Source organism: Heteronotia binoei, chromosome 5 (genome assembly GCF_032191835.1).
Source record: "Heteronotia binoei isolate CCM8104 ecotype False Entrance Well chromosome 5, APGP_CSIRO_Hbin_v1, whole genome shotgun sequence".
Classification (NCBI taxonomy): Eukaryota; Metazoa; Chordata; class Lepidosauria; order Squamata; family Gekkonidae; genus Heteronotia; species Heteronotia binoei.
This window is the reverse complement of record NC_083227.1, coordinates 169,980,823-169,995,083: the sequence shown is the minus strand read 5'-3', so window position 1 is coordinate 169,995,083 and position 14,261 is coordinate 169,980,823. Positions and strand designations below refer to the sequence as shown.

General features: G+C 43.4%; 1 protein-coding gene across 1 annotated transcript; it reads left to right on the top strand.

Annotated features, from left to right (window-relative positions):
* The first annotated feature begins 454 nt into the window (after window positions 1-454).
* On the top strand, window positions 455-4,681 carry DNAJB1 (DnaJ heat shock protein family (Hsp40) member B1). The gene is made up of 3 exons (XM_060240711.1): window positions 455-773; window positions 2,825-3,390; window positions 4,083-4,681. Exons 1-3 carry the CDS (start codon window positions 563-565, stop codon window positions 4,311-4,313), a joined length of 1,008 nt encoding a protein of 335 aa, XP_060096694.1. The 5' UTR covers window positions 455-562; the 3' UTR covers window positions 4,314-4,681.
* The last annotated feature ends 9,580 nt before the right edge of the window (window positions 4,682-14,261 follow it).

The window sequence follows — 14,261 nt, the reverse complement described above, 5'->3', positions numbered from 1 at the left end:
GGGACCCATTCACTAGGCGCAAGCGACGGAACGGCGGAAGGGGCAGGCTGCAAAGTCAAGGCTGCTTTAAACGCTTAGCGATTGGTTGGTTTGGGTGCCCGCAACTTCGGGGCGTGGCCTGCGGGTGACGTTTCTCCCTCAGGCTTCTGACAGGCGCGAACATCTCTGTCCCCGCCCCCCCCTCCCCGCCCTTTGTAGTCTGATTCGTAGGCGGGACCGAAAACTTCGAGCGATCCAATGTCCGCATTCCAAAGGCTCCCCCACCCGCGCCGGGGCCGTTGGTTGGCGGCGCGACGAAATGTGTGTGTGTGTGTGTTTCGTAATTCAACCAGGAGGCGGGCTCCTGCCAACCGTTACTCCCCCCCTCCCCACCGTGTGTGACGTACGCCGCGTTCTCATTGGCCGGGAGCCCAGGGCGTTGCCCGCGATTGGCGAGGTCCCAAGAGGGGGGGCGGGGCTTCCGCGGCGACCGTGGTGGCAAGGTCTGGAAGATTCCTCCGCCCGCGCTATAAATACGGAGGCGCGGCCGCGGCGGCGGGGAGTGGGTCTGGGGAGAGCCGCGATGGGCAAGGACTACTACCGCATCCTGGGCCTGGCCCGCGGGGCCACCGAGGACGACGTCAAGAAGGCGTACCGCAAGCAGGCGCTGCGCTACCACCCCGACAAGAACAAGGACCCCGGCGCCGAGGAGCGCTTCAAGGAGATCGCCGAGGCCTACGACGTGCTCAGCGACCCCAAGAAGCGCGAGATCTTCGACAAGTTCGGCGAGGAGGGTGAGTGAGCTCGAATGGGGCCCTGCTGATGCAAGAAACGCGCCGCGCTCTGCTCCTGGCGCTGCCCTGCGCGGTCTGCGGAGTTCTCTTCTTGGCCTATTTTGCCCTGTCTGCTGGGATCGGGAATGCCTGGCTTGCTCGATGGACGCTTCGGGGTTGTGCAGGGCCCATGGGCGCCCAGCACCAAACCCGCTGGGACTGGTTTCCCAAGGAAAGGGAGGGAGAAACGAGCGAGTTGTTTTGCTGCGTCGTCGTCGTCCGGGGCGCTCGCTAGAGAGTTGCCATCTTTGAATTGTGTGTGTGTTTGTTGCATTAAGGTCACTCCTTAAAAAGTTTCCCCCTCTGCTCTACAGGTTCTTCCTGTCTGGGAAGCCTGCTTTGAAATCAAGTTTGAATACTTCAGGCAGGAAAAGGGGGGAAAAAAACAACAACTCTAATGTAGAATTGTCCTGAATTCCTGCTCTCTGTGGCCCTGTAAGAGCTTTAGAGTTGATAAGGATTGTTTGGTGTAGTGGTTTGGTGCAGTGGTTAAGTGTGTGAACTCTTATCCGGGAGAACCAGGTTTGATTCCCCCAACTCCTCCGCTTGCATCTGTTGGAATGGCCTTGGGTCAGCCATAGCTCTCTTATCTGGGAGAACCAGGTTTGATTCCTCATTCCTCCATTTGCAGCTGCTGGAATGGCCTTGGGTCAGCCAGAGCTCTCTTATCTGGGAGAACCGGGTTTGATTCCCCACTCCTCCGCTTGCAGCTGCTGGAATGGCCTTGGGTCAGCCATAGCTCTCTTATCTGGGAGAACCAGGTTTGATTCCTCATTCCTCCATTTGCAGCTGCTGGAATGGCCTTGGGTCAGCCAGAGCTCTCTTATCTGGGAGAACCGGGTTTGATTCCCCACTCCTCCGCTTGCAGCTGCTGGAATGGCCTTGGGTCAGCCATAGCTCTCTTATCTGGGAGAACCAGGTTTGATTCCTCATTCCTCCATTTGCAGCTGTTGGAATGGCCTTGGGTCAGCCAGAGCTCTCTTATCTGGGAGAACCGGGTTTGATTCCCCACTCCTCCACTTGCACCTGCTAGAATGGCCTTGGGTCAGCCAGAGCTCTGGCAGAGGTTGTCCTTGAAAGGGCAGCTGCTGTGAGAGCCCTCTCAGCCCCACCCACCTCACAGGGTGTCTGTTGTGGGGGAGGAAGGGAAAGGAGATTGTGAGCCGCTCTGAGTCTCTGATTCAGAGAGAAGGGCGGGGAATAAATCTGCAATTCTTCTTCTTCTTTCACCTTTCCCCCTCAGTTGAGTACAGTTTCTTGTGCACCTCTGATGTCTGATGTGTTTCTGTTGGCATATTGGTTCCTAGAGAGTATGATCTGGAAGGCGCTCGTTATACAAACTGTGCTAGGTTTGTAGAGTTTTTCATACTGTATACCATGCTTATAGTTAGCAAGTGCTTCATAGTTTATTTTACATGGGAGCTGTTAGCATGGATTGGCTATGTTTGGCTGCATGACAGGCTTTCTAAGATAGGTGGAGCCTTTGCTACGAAACTTTCTAGGTCTTGCTAGAAGATTCTAGCTTTTCTGTATATACTAATCTCGCTGTTGTTTAGTTTCACTTGGAGGAATGTTTTTGTAACGTCAAGTACATTATGCAAGCTGAGGTGAAGTGCTCTTCTGTTCTTTGAGATAGCTTTGGATCCTTGGTATTGCCACTAAACACTAAATATAAGAGTAGAGCTTTTGCTCATTAAGTGATTTAGGCTATAATTCTCCTATGTATGTGCTGGACTTAGAACTCCTGTGAGCAAAAAATAGGATACTGTAAAGGTATCTTCTTTAATAAAATACAACCCTCCAAAGACCACATGAGAACTAGCGCATTTAAAAGGCTTACTCAAAATATTTGTCCGGAATCCTAAAAATAGTTGGTATATTTCAGTTTTCAGGTAAAAAAAATATGCCAAGGGGAAGAGGTTTTCAAGCTTGTTGCTCCTGATGTAATAATAGAAGAGATTACAGTTGTGTAACTGCTGGAAGAGGCTTATTCCTATGTTCCTATATTTCAGGACTAAAGGGAGGTGGTCCCAGCTGCAGTGGAGGAGGTCCCAATGGCACCTCATTTACCTACACCTTTCATGGAGACCCTCATGCCATGTTTGCAGAGTTCTTTGGTGGACGCAATCCTTTCGACACCTTTTTTGTGCAGAGGAATGGGGATGAAGACATGGATGTTGATGATCCTTTTGCAAATTTTCAAAACTTTGGAAACATTGGCTTTACTCGCTCTCGTGGAGGTCATGAAAACGTGCGCAAAAAACAAGACCCTCCTATTACTCATGACTTGAGAGTATCCTTGGAGGAGATTTACACTGGATGCACCAAGAAAATGAAAATTTCTCATAAACGTCTCAATGCAGATGGGAAAACCACACGTACTGAAGATAAGATCCTAACAATTGAAGTAAAGCGTGGATGGAAAGAAGGAACAAAGATTACTTTTCCCAAAGAAGGAGACCAAACACCAAACAACATTCCAGCTGATATTGTCTTTGTTTTAAAGGACAAGCCACACAACACTTTTAAGAGAGATGGGTCTGATATTATATTCCCAGCCAAGATCAGCCTCCGTGAGGTAAGCGAATGTAGGGTTTGTTGGTGACAAACGAGAATGTTCTTAAATCAGGGGTCCCCGGTATGGTGCCTGTGAACACCATGTTGTTGTCATCTTTCCTGGTTGCCACCCCAAGAGCTTTAGAAAGTGGGCAGGGCCATGTAGGGCTTTTACCCAACCAGGCTTTTGATTGGCCATGGGAGATCTGCCACAACAGCACAGGAGTCTTCAATGTGTGACCGACGGTAGCCTACTGAACCCATTTTGTGGCTGGCTTTGCCTCCTGCAGCAACCATTTTTTGGTTGTTCCCACTGTGCTTGTCTGAATGCCAGAGGTGCCTGCTGGCTCAAAAAGGTTGGAGACCCCTGTCCTAGATCCTAAAAGGGTGAGGGGGGGGGGAAGTGGGACTATTTCCCCTTTGTAGACTTTAAAAATGCATTCTACAAACAGACGTGCTGCTTTGAGTAGACAGAGTAGCCTCCGCCAAGACATCCCAAAACGTTATGGGAGCAAATTGTTCTTGTGATCAGTTCTGAATTGGGCCTCAGTGAGAAGTCCTGTGGTGTGCTTGAAATTCAGACTATTTTTAACAGGTTTTTCCTGTTTGTTCAGTATTATTAGCCCATTAAAATCTTTCTTTGGTAGGCTAAATAGCAATTTAGTTTTCTCTGCAGAAAATTTATTAATTTCTCTGGTTTGTTTTTATATTTAGGCTCTGTGTGGTTGTACTGTGAATATTCCGACGCTCGATGGTAGGAATATACCAATGGTATTCAAGGATGTCATTAAACCTGGAATGAAGCGAAGAATTCCTGGGGAAGGGCTTCCCTTTCCCAAGAATGTAAACCAGCGAGGGGATCTTATTATTGAGTTTGATGTCAGATTCCCGGACAGAATTCCACAGGCTTCAAAAAGTGTTCTAGAACAGATCCTGCCAATATAGTGAGACTGTCAGCGAAAACTGGACTGAAACGCCTCCAGATGTTGGACTGTTATCAGGATTTCAGGATCTGTTTTGGCAGGAGAGTAGAGGAGTAACATCATGTTGCTCAAGTGTTTTCCAGAGAATCCAAATATTGCAAGTTACATACTACACTCATCAGTGACTCTACCCCCAAATTGTCATTGCGCAAAGCATCTATACCAGTAAACAGGTACTGATGGAAGGAGTTAGCAGACCATCTCATGGGGTTGACAACCAATCACAATGTACTGCCTTCATTTAATTGGTTAGCCCTAGTTAGGGCATGTCATGTAGAATTTCTACTGGAACGAGTAAGCCTCAAACATAAAACTGGACTTCATAGTAAATGTCTCCAATTTCTTGTCTCTGCTATACTGTGTTGTCTCTTGTTCTATTGCACACTTAGATATTTTACAGTGGTACATCTTTGATAGTCCTTTATTTTCTCACTGCTCTGAGAGGTGTCCTTCATAAATAGTGCCATGCACTGATTTTCCTAAAGTAGAAATAATTTTCTTTTCAAAAAGGGAAGTGCAGTACATCCTTTTCTATTAAGCCCACAGCACACTGACTAATTGCAAAAGCATATAAATGCATCCATGGGGTTTTTCATTGAAACATGACTTTTTATCCACAGCTCCTCAACATAGACACTGATGGCTGTTGGTTATTTGGCCTATTCCTGTGGGCTGGCAGAATATCTCAGTGCCTTAGTTGAAGTCTTAGTTAATAAACATTTCAAAGGGTTTGATTTATTTTTCAAAAGAGAACATAATTTCAGGTTTTTTCTCCATAAAGCCATTCTGTTTGTAATAAGAGTATCCCCCTTGTAAAAATGTAACACTGACAGTGCTATAAGGAGCTTAATTGAAACTAACCTGAGTGGTTGGTTGAGGTTGAGGCATGGCAGTGCAACTAAGACACTGGAGTAATCACAGTAAATCTTGCAGAGGATCTAGTTTGAAAACACTGCCTTAAACAATTAAAGACTGAAGATGGCATGCTGGAACAAAAGGTAAAATTGCTGAGCTTAAAGATTCCTGACTTCCATTCTTTCCACAGGCGCTCTGCTAAGGTACTGTAGTCTGAAGGAGTATTGGGCAAGTATTGCTGAACTGTATTGCAATCCAAGCTGACCATTTTTTTAAATGACTTCTAATTCCCGCTATGTTTATTGTGCTTGTCTAATGGACCATATTGCCAAATGACCACAATCACCTCACTACAGAATTCTCAGTTATGCTAAAATACTGCATGAATCCACATTTTTGTAAGGAGTTTATGGGCATGAATTCTGGAAAGTATGCTGTGAAATTCTAAAAAAAATTGTCCCTCGTGCTTAAGATTGCAGATGTTGCTTTGAATCTATAAAAGCCTTTGTGCTTTTTAATACTGAACAAGCAGGTGAGATGCTTATATATAATCTTTGGCCAAACTTTTCAGACCTATCCATCTTGTAGTTTCTCAAGCTCATTTTGAGGAGCAGAAAATGAGCAAGTTATAGATGCGTATGCATCCCATTTGTTTGGATTCTTAACATTTATCATTTTTCTTTTTTTGCTTGTTACATGTACTTCTCTGAGCCGCTCTTGACCCTGCACCCTTCCTATGGCTTGGAGGGTTGTACATAAAATTGAGCTGTCCAGCTGATAGCTAGATGGAACATCTTGAATATTTAGTGCCTTTCACAGATAAGACTTAACTTTTGCAATGGCCCTGTAAAGTAAATGTGGAGTACTTGTATACTGCAGATAGAAAGGTTCAGTGATGAGAATACTGGTTTACCTAAAAAGATACTCTAGAGTGCTCATGGGAGAGATGAGATTTATACTAAGAGCTCCCTGGCTCGCCATCTTAACTGATACGATCAGTTTGCTATTAATCGATGGGTTCTTGTCTACCCATCCACCAGCAAAAGCCCATGATAGTTAGGCTTGTAAAAGTAAATTCATCAGCCTGACTGAAAATTCCAATAATTGCTGTCCCAATGAAAGCATCAGATCAATAGTTTCTTTGCAGACAAGAGTCAGAGCAATAATAAGCTTTCTTGGCTAACTTGTAGCAGTTGCTTCTTTTATAGAATGCAATTAGCACCTGCAGGAGAGTGTTGGTGATTACCTACTTAAGTTTGTAACACTTTCAAGACTAGGGCAGCTTGATTCTGTATTTGGAGACAGCTAGGGGTTGATAAAATAATACGTACCATTTTAAAAGCATGTCATCCCTACCAACTGTAGTTCATGCAGAGAAAAAAATAAGTACTGCGTAGAAGAGGGCAGTAGGATTTGCACACGACCATTGAACATAAGTGAGGGAAACTGACCATTTTGGCTGCATCAAAAGAAATATACAATCATGCTCCAACTAATGGCAACTGCAATGCTAGTTCTGTGTAAAAAAATTGTGCCAACTGTGTGTTGCTCGTCCTATGTTACAAATGTACCTATATATTTTGCTGCATGGATGTTTGTAACTGGAAGGTGTGGCCAGTTGTGGCTTACTGTTACAAGTGCATACAGTGAAATAGATGTATGTGTGCTTTTGATATGTGACTAGTGTGAACAGAATTTCCTGCATGTGTGGGTGGCTATTATAGGAAGTTGTATTGCAAGCAGCCTTAACTGATGTATTATTAGTAAACTGGAATTCACACACTCTTATTTAAAACAATTTTGCAAAAAGGCTCTTCTCACCCAGCTTGGCATATGACTACCAGGGCTTACTCTCTTTTAGTGTATGATCCACATAAAGCAGCCCTAGCTCTTAAAGTGATGGGCTACCATTTCTATATCAAAAGAACCCTGCAGTTTCAAATTCACTTTCATTAGGAAGCTGCAACTAGTAGGTTTCTGTACCTATACTCTGTAATCATGTATATGTGCAGGCATGCACAGTATAGAGGTTATATCATGAAAGATACCCTGTAGATTTTTTTCATGTTTTAAAGGGTACTGGAACTTGTTCCTTTAATGATGGAAGGAGGGCTCACATTAATTTGTGTTGGTGTCATTGGCTGTAGATAGGCTTGTATTTTATGATCTTCCTATGACAGAAGGGCTTCTTCCAGTTCCCCCTTCCAGTGCAGACCCCCACTTTGCTTCCTGTTCTTTTCTTGACAGTCCAACCTTTATAGGAGGACAAGATGTCCCAGTCTACTCAAAAAGGTGTATAGTGTGTTTAAACCCCCAGGGAAAAATTGTATGTGCACAAAATGATAAAATTGCCACTATTGGTATACATATTTGCATTTGCCAAAATGAAAACACTAACATTTAATGTAAAGCATGTGTATGTTTAGCTATATGTAATCAGAATGCTTAAAATGGTGACTGTGCCACCTTCCTATACTTTACAGATGCCCTGTGTCTGCCCTCTGAAGTATTTTATGTTAAGTAAGGTGTTTTATTCAATTTCATTGACTATATCCCCTTTGGGGACTGAAATCTTTATTTTTTGCATGCCCTAAACCATTGAATTTGAATGTTTACCTCCATCCTCCTTCCTTTAGGTCTGTAAATGCTTTGGGGGGTGTGTGTGGAAATTCTCAGGGCCTGCTATGGAAGAGATTAATGTTTCCAAAACTGCAGAGTAACTGGCTTCCAAAATATTGGCTTTCTTATACAGACAGATATAAGTGAGGTGGAAGGCTGCAGAATGGCAAGTTCTCTCTTATAATCATAGAATCACCTGGCTGGATCAGACCAGTGGTCTATCTGGTTCAGCATGTTGTTTTGCACAGTAGTCAAGTACCTCACCTGGAGGGCTGATAAACAAGGCCTATGAGCATAGATGGTCAGAGTTATAACCTTTTGTCACTACGGCTTGTACCTACTGTTTCTATTCCCTCTTAAAGCCACAGATGCTTGTGACCAGCACACGCAGTGAATTCCATAATTGGCAATGCTGTTGTAAGAGTTACATTTTCTTAAACCTGTTGATTTAAGTGGTTTTAGCAAAGAAGTACTTCCTTTTTGTTATATCTCAAATCTTTTGCCCAACTTAATTGGATGCTCCTGGAGTTTAACCGTTATAGAGGTTATCAATTAAGTTGATCATCAAGGCTGTTTTAAAGGAGAAGGACAATGGGCAGGAAGAGACGCATTGTGATCTTTTAGTAAGTTGCTTAGGTATCTATAAGAAACGCAGTATATAGGATTGCAAACAGACATTCTGTTGGATTTGGCCCAGTTTATACCCCCTTCGTACTGTTACAGAAAGAAAAACAGCTGTAGAAATAGCCTAGTAATACCTATTTAGCCTAAAAGTCTGCATTCTAAATAAAATAACTATTTACTTGAATGGGTAAGTGGGCTAAAAGACTTCACCATCTGTTTCTACTGAGATTCTTTAAACTTTATTTTCCTCTCTCCATTTCCATTAAAGCAGTAGGAGTGTGGGTTTTCACACAGTAGTTATGATTCCCTACCTCTTCTAGAGTCCAGTTGCACCTTTAAGACCAACCAAGTTTTATTCAGAACGTAAGCTTTCGTGTGCTCTCTAAGCACACTTCATTAGACGAGGGGATCAGGTATTGTGGGCCGAAATACAAGCAGTTTGTTGATTTAACTATGCAGACTGATCGCATGATAAACCAGTACGGCTGAGCTATTTGGTCTGGATAGCCATAAAAGGTAATAAAGTCCTCTGCCAATTGGTGTTTCTGTAAATCTAGGTGGACTACAACTTGGAAGTACACATCCTTTTGTGATTCACCTAGTTTTACAGAAACACCAATCGGCAGAGGACTTTATTACCTTTTATGGCTATCCAGACCAAATGGCTCAGCCGTACTGGTTTATCATGCGATCAGACTGCATACTTAATCAACAAACTGCTTGTATTTCGGCCCACAATACCTGATCCCCTCTTCTGATGAAGTGTGCTTAGAAAGCACACGAAAGCTTCCGTTCTGAATAAAACTTGGTTGGTCTTAAAGGTGTAACTTGACTCCTGCTTTGTTCAACTCCTTCAGCCCAACATGGCTGCCCCCTTGGATCTATCTACCTATTCTAGAATTAAGTTTCTTTATATTTTCAGTCAACCTACTGCTGTTCCTGTAAATATGCTATAGCGTGGAAAGCTTATACAGTTGTACAGCAGAATACATTATTAGGTTATTACCTGTTGTGTCAACTTCATCCAGCTCCTTTAAACCTACTCTTACTTGAACATATATAAATTTTTATGCTGTATTCCAAGGAAGTTCCTGAATTGCTATATCTCTACCTGTGCACAGTCAAACGGCCTTTTTTAGTTCTCAGTTTTTGTCCTTTGCTTAATTAGAAAACATCATTTTAAACAATGAAATTCAGAAGACGCGACTGTTACTTGCATGGTACAATATTAGCCTGAAGGGAAGCTACTGAATAGCCTTCGGTCTTCCTCCCTGGAGTGACAGCAAACGGAAGTGGAGTTGTGCATCAATTAAGCAAGCTGCAAGTTTCGATCAGGTCACAATGGTGGTTAGGCAATACAGTTAACATTAGCACTTCCAAATGATACCCTATATGCCATTAACCTTACATAAAATGCTACTTTACATGAATGTCAAATGCTCCTAGGATGCCTATTTAAGTGGGAAGTCCCATAAAACTAATATTAGCAACCAATTGCATGTCAGTTCTGAGCCATGTACATCTTAACTTTAGAGCCTATATATCAAGATTGTAGTGAAGTACCACATGAGTAAAGCAGCATTCACAAATTGCTTTTCACAAATCACCCTACAGCTCCAATAGCTTTGTTAGGTTAGCAGAAGCACTGATCAGTTTGCCAAATTGGGAAGGGGACCAATGAATACCTTTTGATCTAGCCAAGATCTATTTCAGAGACTGAATTCAGAGTTCATTTATTTTATGCCCCAGTTCTGTGTTTCATGGTAGCCATATCTGTCATATCCATTAAAACCATGATAGTGGGATTGTTGCTATCTGGCAACAATAAATTAACATATTAAGAATTAAGGTTTGAGCATCAGACCCAAACAGATAAATTAATGGAATCTGAGACAGGATTTATTAGAACTGAGCCTGACTGTTCAGTGGAACTCCCACCCCGCCCCCTTTGCTGTCAAGTCATAGAGTTTCAACAAGCCATCACTCTCTCCATCCACTCTCCAACTGTCACACTCTTCTTGACAGTTAGCTGCAGCTTTTCACTCAGCAAGTTCCCTGAGCTATCAATCAGGTCATCCACTCACTCTCTTCCAAGCAGCACTGCCTATGAGCATGCCTCTGCTTGCTGTCCATTACACCTGCATTTACCAAGATTACTTCTGTCCCTCTGTTTGGGTGGTCAGCAGTTTTTGAGGGGAAACTTGCCCAGTGAAGAAGACAGGGGTGGGACCTGGAAGGAAGGAAGTAAAAGGCCAAGCTAGAGAGGAGGATGTGTGCTCTCTGGGGAGGCTGCAAGTCAGGAGAGCACTCTCTGAAAAGACTTCAGCAGAAGGGCTTCCTCATCCCAAGGGCTGGTGAGTCTGTTGACATTAGAGGAAGGGAATATTTACTTAGTCATGTCAGGGCTGTTATTTTCAGTGCTGGATTAAACCCTGTGGAGGCCCCTAGGCAGTCAAAATATCAGGGGCCCCCTTGCAAATTATCTCAGAGTCAGAGTGCCCACCCTGCTGCCTGTGGCCCCCACTGCAGTCTACAGGCACCTTCTCAAAAGCCCCTTTGACAAAGCTGCAGGAGAGAGGCAGAGAGACAAACTTGGTGATGATGCCAGAAGCAGCCACACCAGGCAAGTTGGGAGGTTGGGAGAACTGCAAGCAGGGGGAAAATGGGGGGGGGGGAGCCAGTCCAGGGTCCCTAAAGTTTTGGGAGCCCATAGGCCAATGCCTATTTGGCCTAATTGTTAATCTGGCCCTGGTTATTTTCTTTGCATCACCTTTACTGTTTCTACCTTTCACTATTGCACTAATAACTAAAACTCACGTTTAATCTTGAGCACTTACGATAACATTGTTATACTGCCTGGGTCCTCAAATCTCTGGTCATGGATAGAGGCAGGGGTGGAATTCTAGCAGGAGCTCCTTTGCATACTAAACCACACGCCTCTGATGTAACCAATCCTCCAAGAGCTTACAAGGCTCTTTTTTGTAAGTTCTTGGAGGATTGGCTACATCAGGGGTGTGTGACCTAATATGCAAAGGAGCTCCTGCTAGAATTCCACCCCTGGATACAGGTACTTGCAGAGAAGGAAGACACAGGAATTGGGTTGGTGCTCTGGGCCCTCCCAGACTGACCCGTACCAGAGTAGTGGCAGCCAGTAGAAGGCCTTCCCTGGTCCCCTGCTTGTTTGGATTTTTGAAGCATGGCTTACGCTTTTGAGATGAAGCTCTTCTGTTGGGAGGCGGTTTGCACCTCACAGAGGTAAAAAAAAAAGGTGTTTGGTAAGAGCCTTGCTAACCTAATATGGAGGGATAAACTAATTGTATGGGGAAGTGAGACAATTATTCAAAGCCTATTATGATGCCTATAACTGGAGATAAGACCACTAAAGTTTTGCAGAGAGTGGCACATAGGTTGGTAACACCAACTCACAGGTACATAAGGAAATGAAAACCTCAGGGTACGTAAAACATGGATTCCGGTGTCTCTATGCTAATGTGCAGAGTATGGGAAACAGGCAGGAGGAACTGGAAAACCTAATTTAGGGAGGGGACTATGACCTAATAGGCATTACTGAAATTTGGTGGGATGACGCTTACAATTGGAATATTAGGATCCAGGGGCTCAATTTATCTAAAAGGGACAGACAAATAGGGAAAGGTGGAGGTATAGCATTGTATGTAAGGAGGTATATACTTGTGAGGAAATATGCGAATCTGAGCATGGCAGTTCAGTTGAGAGTCTATAGGTAAAAATAAAAGGAGTAAGAAATAATTGGTATTATGGTGGGGGTCTGCTATAACCACCAAGCCGGGCAGAACTTAGATGAGTTACTCCTGTAACAGATTGCAAAGAGAAGGGGCACAGTGGTCATGGGAAATTTCAGTTACCCAGACATCTGTTGAAAGTCCAAATCTGCTAAAAATAAAAGGTCAAATAAATTCCTGACGTGTTTCACTGACAATTTCATTTTCCAGGAAGTGGAGAGGGAAACAAGGGGATCTGCTGCCTTGGACTTGATTCTCACTAATAGGGAAGAACTAGTTGATGAGGTGGAAGTAGTGGGCACCCTGTGATTTTGGCATTTACAGTCTTGGGGAAGGGAAAAGCTGTACATAATAGGACATAGAGGCTGGACTTCAGGAAAACAAATTTTGACAAGCTGAGAGTTATGCTGGGTAAAATATCATGGTCAGAAATATTTAAGGAGAGGGAAGTTCAAGAGGGGTGCGAGTTTCTTAAAAGTGAAATATTGAAGGCACAATCACAAGGGAAACTGGAGGGAGGAGCCCAAGGAAGCTAAGGTAGCTCCATAAACAGTTCTATAAAGACTTAAGAAGTAAAAAAGACTCCTTTAGGAAATGGGAGGATCTTATAAGCAAAGATGAATATAAACAAATAGCCAGGGCTGGTAGAGAGAAGTTAGGATAGCTAAAACTGCATGAGCTCAGGCTAGAGAGAGATGTTAAAAACAACAAAAAAGCATTTTTTTCCTTATGTTCAAAGTAAGAAAAAGAGCAAGGACATGGTAAGCTGCTTCCGGGAACAAAAAAGTGAAATTGTAACAGGTGATGAGGAGAGGGTAGAACTACTCAATTCTTACTTATCCTCAGTCTTCTCTTGTGAGAGAAACAGTAATCAGCATGGCAAAAACAGAACACATTATGAGAGAAGGGAACTGCAGTCGAGGATCGGGACAGAGGCAGTACATTAAAACCTAGTTTCTTTAAATGAAACTAGGTCCTCGGGGCCAGATGAACTGCATCCAAGGGTTCTAAAAGAGCTTGCGGATGTAATTTCTGAGCCTCTGGTCACCATTCTTGAGAGTTCTTGGAGAACAGGTGAAGTGCTGGAGGAGGATCTGGGTAACCACCAACCCATCAGCTTGACGTCTATACCTGGAAAAGTTTTAGAACAAGTCATCGAACAGTCAGTCCTGGAACATTTAGGAAGGATGGCTGTCATGGCTTTCTCAAAAACCAGTTGTGTTAGATTAACCTTATCTTTTTTTTGAAAAAGTTACTACTTTGCTGAATCAGGGGAAGGCTGTAGATGTTATTTATTTTGAGTTCAGTAAGGCTTCTGATAAGGTTCCACATAATATTCTTGTTGACCAGTTGGTAAAATGCGGTTTGGATCCTGTTACTGTTAGGTGGATCTGTAACTCGTTGACAGATTGCACTCCAAAAGTGCTTGTTAATGATTCTTTGTCCTCTTGGAGAGGAGCGACAAGTGGAGTGTCTCAAGGATCTTCCCTGGGACATGTTTTGTTCAACATCTTTAGAAATTATTTGGATGAAAGAATACAGTGAATGCTTATTAAATTTGCAGATGATACTAAATTGGGAGGGGTCGCAAATATGGTAGAAGACAGAGACAGGATACTGGATGATCCTGACAGGCCGGAAAACTGGGCTAAAGCTAATAAAACGAATTTTAAGGGGTGTTAGGGAAACTGCTCTCAAAATGAGATTGGGGAATTAGATTGAGAGACAGTTGTCCCAATAGGAATCTTTGTTATCTGTGTATACCAGGCTTAACCGATCAGAGAGTCAATGCTCAATAAAGGACTCTAATTTAATAAAATCAATTGTAATTTATTTGATATAATAGTTCTTTCACACAAGGTAAAATACAAAACATTCACACATTCATACAGGTCTAGGAAAAATAGAGAGATCGATAGGGGAACATAAAAGGATGGACATACAGGGTAATACTACCTCTCGCAGACTCCAAGGAAGGCTTCGATGGCGACAAATGAGGGAATGGGGGATGGACCCGAAACTGATCAGGAATCGGGGATGGATCTATACAG

Coding starts and splice junctions, on each gene's coding strand:
- DNAJB1 (XM_060240711.1), top strand. CDS start 563: ATGGGCAAGGACTACTACCGCATCCTGGGCCTGGCCCGCGGGGCCACC. Junction 774..2,824: donor CGACAAGTTCGGCGAGGAGG/GTGAGTGAGCTC, acceptor CCTATATTTCAG/GACTAAAGGGAGGTGGTCCC. Junction 3,391..4,082: donor CCAAGATCAGCCTCCGTGAG/GTAAGCGAATGT, acceptor TTTTATATTTAG/GCTCTGTGTGGTTGTACTGT.